This window comes from Perkinsus marinus (genome assembly GCF_000006405.1).
Source record: "Perkinsus marinus ATCC 50983 genomic scaffold scf_1104296928266, whole genome shotgun sequence".
Lineage (NCBI taxonomy): Eukaryota > Perkinsozoa > Perkinsida > Perkinsidae > Perkinsus > Perkinsus marinus.
Window position 1 is genome coordinate 16511 of NW_003216874.1, and position 2542 is coordinate 19052.

At 47.0% G+C, this 2542-nt stretch overlaps 2 protein-coding genes and 1 non-coding gene across 3 annotated transcripts in view; 2 read left to right on the plus strand and 1 right to left on the minus strand.

The window, feature by feature from the left end:
* Positions 1 to 572, plus strand: part of Pmar_PMAR015175 (peptidyl-prolyl cis-trans isomerase D, putative) — a gene marked incomplete at both ends in the record, with an annotated part of 6372 nt that extends 5800 nt beyond the window's left edge. Inside the window, 2 exons of the mRNA XM_002788345.1 lie at positions 169 to 261; positions 455 to 572. Coding sequence (XP_002788391.1) covers positions 169 to 261; positions 455 to 572 — 211 coding nt within the window. The remainder of the gene's footprint in view (positions 1 to 168; positions 262 to 454) is intronic.
* Positions 573 to 894: 322 nt separating this feature from the next.
* Positions 895 to 967, plus strand: Pmar_PMAR015176. The gene has a single exon. It is a non-coding gene; the product is annotated as a tRNA-Sec (tRNA).
* A 1507-nt stretch (positions 968 to 2474) lies between these two features.
* Positions 2475 to 2542, minus strand: part of Pmar_PMAR015177 (hypothetical protein) — a gene marked incomplete at both ends in the record, with an annotated part of 1380 nt that continues 1312 nt past the window's right edge. Inside the window, one exon of the mRNA XM_002788346.1 lies at positions 2475 to 2542. This exon is cut by the window's right edge and continues 4 nt beyond it. Coding sequence (XP_002788392.1) covers positions 2475 to 2542 — 68 coding nt within the window.

The following is a 2542-nucleotide window of genomic DNA, read 5'->3' on the forward strand; positions in this document are numbered from 1 at the left end:
TTTCCCAACTGTGGTGAATTGATGCGAAGAAATGTTGTAGATGGAAGTAGTAGTAGGCTTCGTGAGAAACTTACATATGTAGAAGTCGCCTAGCGTCACGCTGAAAATGATCAACAGCTGAATTGAAAAATGGATACCGCACTGTGAAGAATTCCTTGATTTTATTAGACCGACAGCGGAGCCGAGGTTGTTGTCGGAGTCGGAGTGGAGGGGTTTGGGAGTACAGCAGAGTCGTGGATGGGTGCACTATGAGAATCACAGGTTGGTCGTGGTCTACTGTAGGGGGGCGTTTTAATGCCACTAACGATTGGGAGCTGCATGAGGTATCTTTGATCGATTTGAGTGGGAGCATAATACGACTTTGAAAGGGGTTCCTTATAGTTCATGTATGAGTCAGTAATTGTTCAAGTTACGGTAATGTCGATTTGATCGCGCTTTTCTCGCCTTGTGGCAGGCCGGAGCCGCATATTCTCCTTTTCCGTCGACCCTTGGGTACCAACCCGTTGACGGGCCAAGTCGACAGAGCGCCGGGAGAGATGCAGCCGCCTCCCCAGGCGAACATTGTGAGATGAAAGAGAAGTGAGTCGGACCACTTGTGCATCGCTCCGCTCAGTTTTTGTTGAATGTTTGTTATTTTCTGTGTTTGAAGTGTCCTTTAGGTGATGGGCATCGGAGTTGGAGGTAATTCATGATGATTATATTTCCTGATTAATTGGCTCTGGTTGAGTTATAGTTATTGGAGGGGACGATCGTTTGTGGTCTACATGTGAGAGTATAGGGAGCTGTTGGTCAATGATAGATTCCATTGAGGCTATGTGCCTTGAATTAGCTCTAGTGAAGAAATGAATATCGCAGCGTGCTCGGGAGAAATCGGGAAAGTTACATTGTTTGGTTATTCTTGTGGCATAATGGATATGGTATTAGTCTTCAGAAATGAAGATTGTGAGTTCGAATCTCACTGAGATCGTCTCAGTCGATAGAAGCATTGTTTTCGTTGTCAGTGGAAGTTCAGATATGCTAGTTTGGGAGGGCAGTAGTCGCAGGTCACTGGACGGAACCCGTAAACACGAATCCACGATCCTGTGACCGGTTAAAGTAGTGTGACCTCAATTTAAACCTCCCCTCTCCCGTCAGACATTTAAATTCAGCCAACTTCAAAGTCGAACGAACTTTCTAATATGAAGTTTAGAAAGTTCTATTTGAAAATGTTCAATTCCGATTTCGAGATCATTAAAAATGATTTTTCCCTCAACTTTTCTTCGACTGGAATTTTCCCTAATTCTCTTCGGAAGGGAACGAACATTCACCGTGAATGATTCACGGCGGAACCAATCTGATCTGGTAATAGTCGGGGCCAGCTTTATGATTGGCCGCTTTCATGGGGCCGTAAATTGCATCAAGAGGCCGCGGGGTCTGTAAGATGTTATTGAGGTCTGTAATGATGTTCCAGTGATATTGAGTACTCATTGTGTTCTGCATCGACTCAACTCATGTGTAGGGTACACCCGTAACAGTCCCGGGTGCTCTTCCAACTGTTTAGCGGTAGAGTCTGTCATGCGCCTTGTCTACAACATCTTATCTCGGAGTTCAATACAGAAGCGAATCTACAAGGGGCTCGTGAAGCACTTCTCTGGGGCTATTTTGTTGGTCCAACTAGTAGCTCAGCTCGTATGTTACATAGCCCAGATTTGAATAGGGTGCCGCTTCAGTCATTTCACGAAAAATTGGAAGAGAGAGGAAGATTCGAAAAATTCACGAAGAAATTTTTTTCGCTTCATTTTTTTCAACAAGGTGAGGCGAGAAGGAAGAAACGTGAGGAGAGTTACAGCCTGTAACTCCCCCACCTGTAACTTACAGGGAGGAGGGGCTCGAACGAGGTGTCGAGAACTTCAGGGATTGATCTTTCATGGATGAAGAAACCTCCCTCTTCGGTCAAAGTATATTTGCGTTTTTGTCCGATTTTTACACGGTTGACCGAGTTGCTAGAAGGTCTGGTTGTCAAGCTGCGCCACGGTGGCGCAGCTTACGTGCTACACAACGCGTGTGACACATGACATGCGATGTCGAGCAGGCACAAGGCCGCCATGTCGTGGCGAGGAACGCCAGATGTGTCCACCGGACTGTGAGCAGGGATATTGCGCTGGGTCTTAGGTTTTCTCAAGTGCTTTCAAAAAACCAGCTCGTTAAATGCTATCGAAAGAATACTTGAAATATGCCTATTGCCCTCCGAGGCTCGGAGTCCGAGCAAAGCGGCCATGCGGGGTGATAATCTTCGTCGACACATTCAGACTGACCATCCTGGGAAGCTCTTCAAGTTCCGTCCCCCCACAAGTTCCATCCCGATCTCAAGCAAATTCTGACCTGTATCCACGGATCGCGAACCTCATGGCACGAAACGACCACGTTCTGATGGGACGGTTGATGACGTCGCTTCTCCTGGCGTTGGTGTCGATAATGACCAGCCTGGCACCTCTTCATCGGCGCCAGCAGCAGCTACGGGGACAGATTTTTCTATCACCGATCTCGAAAGAGACAGCGAAGA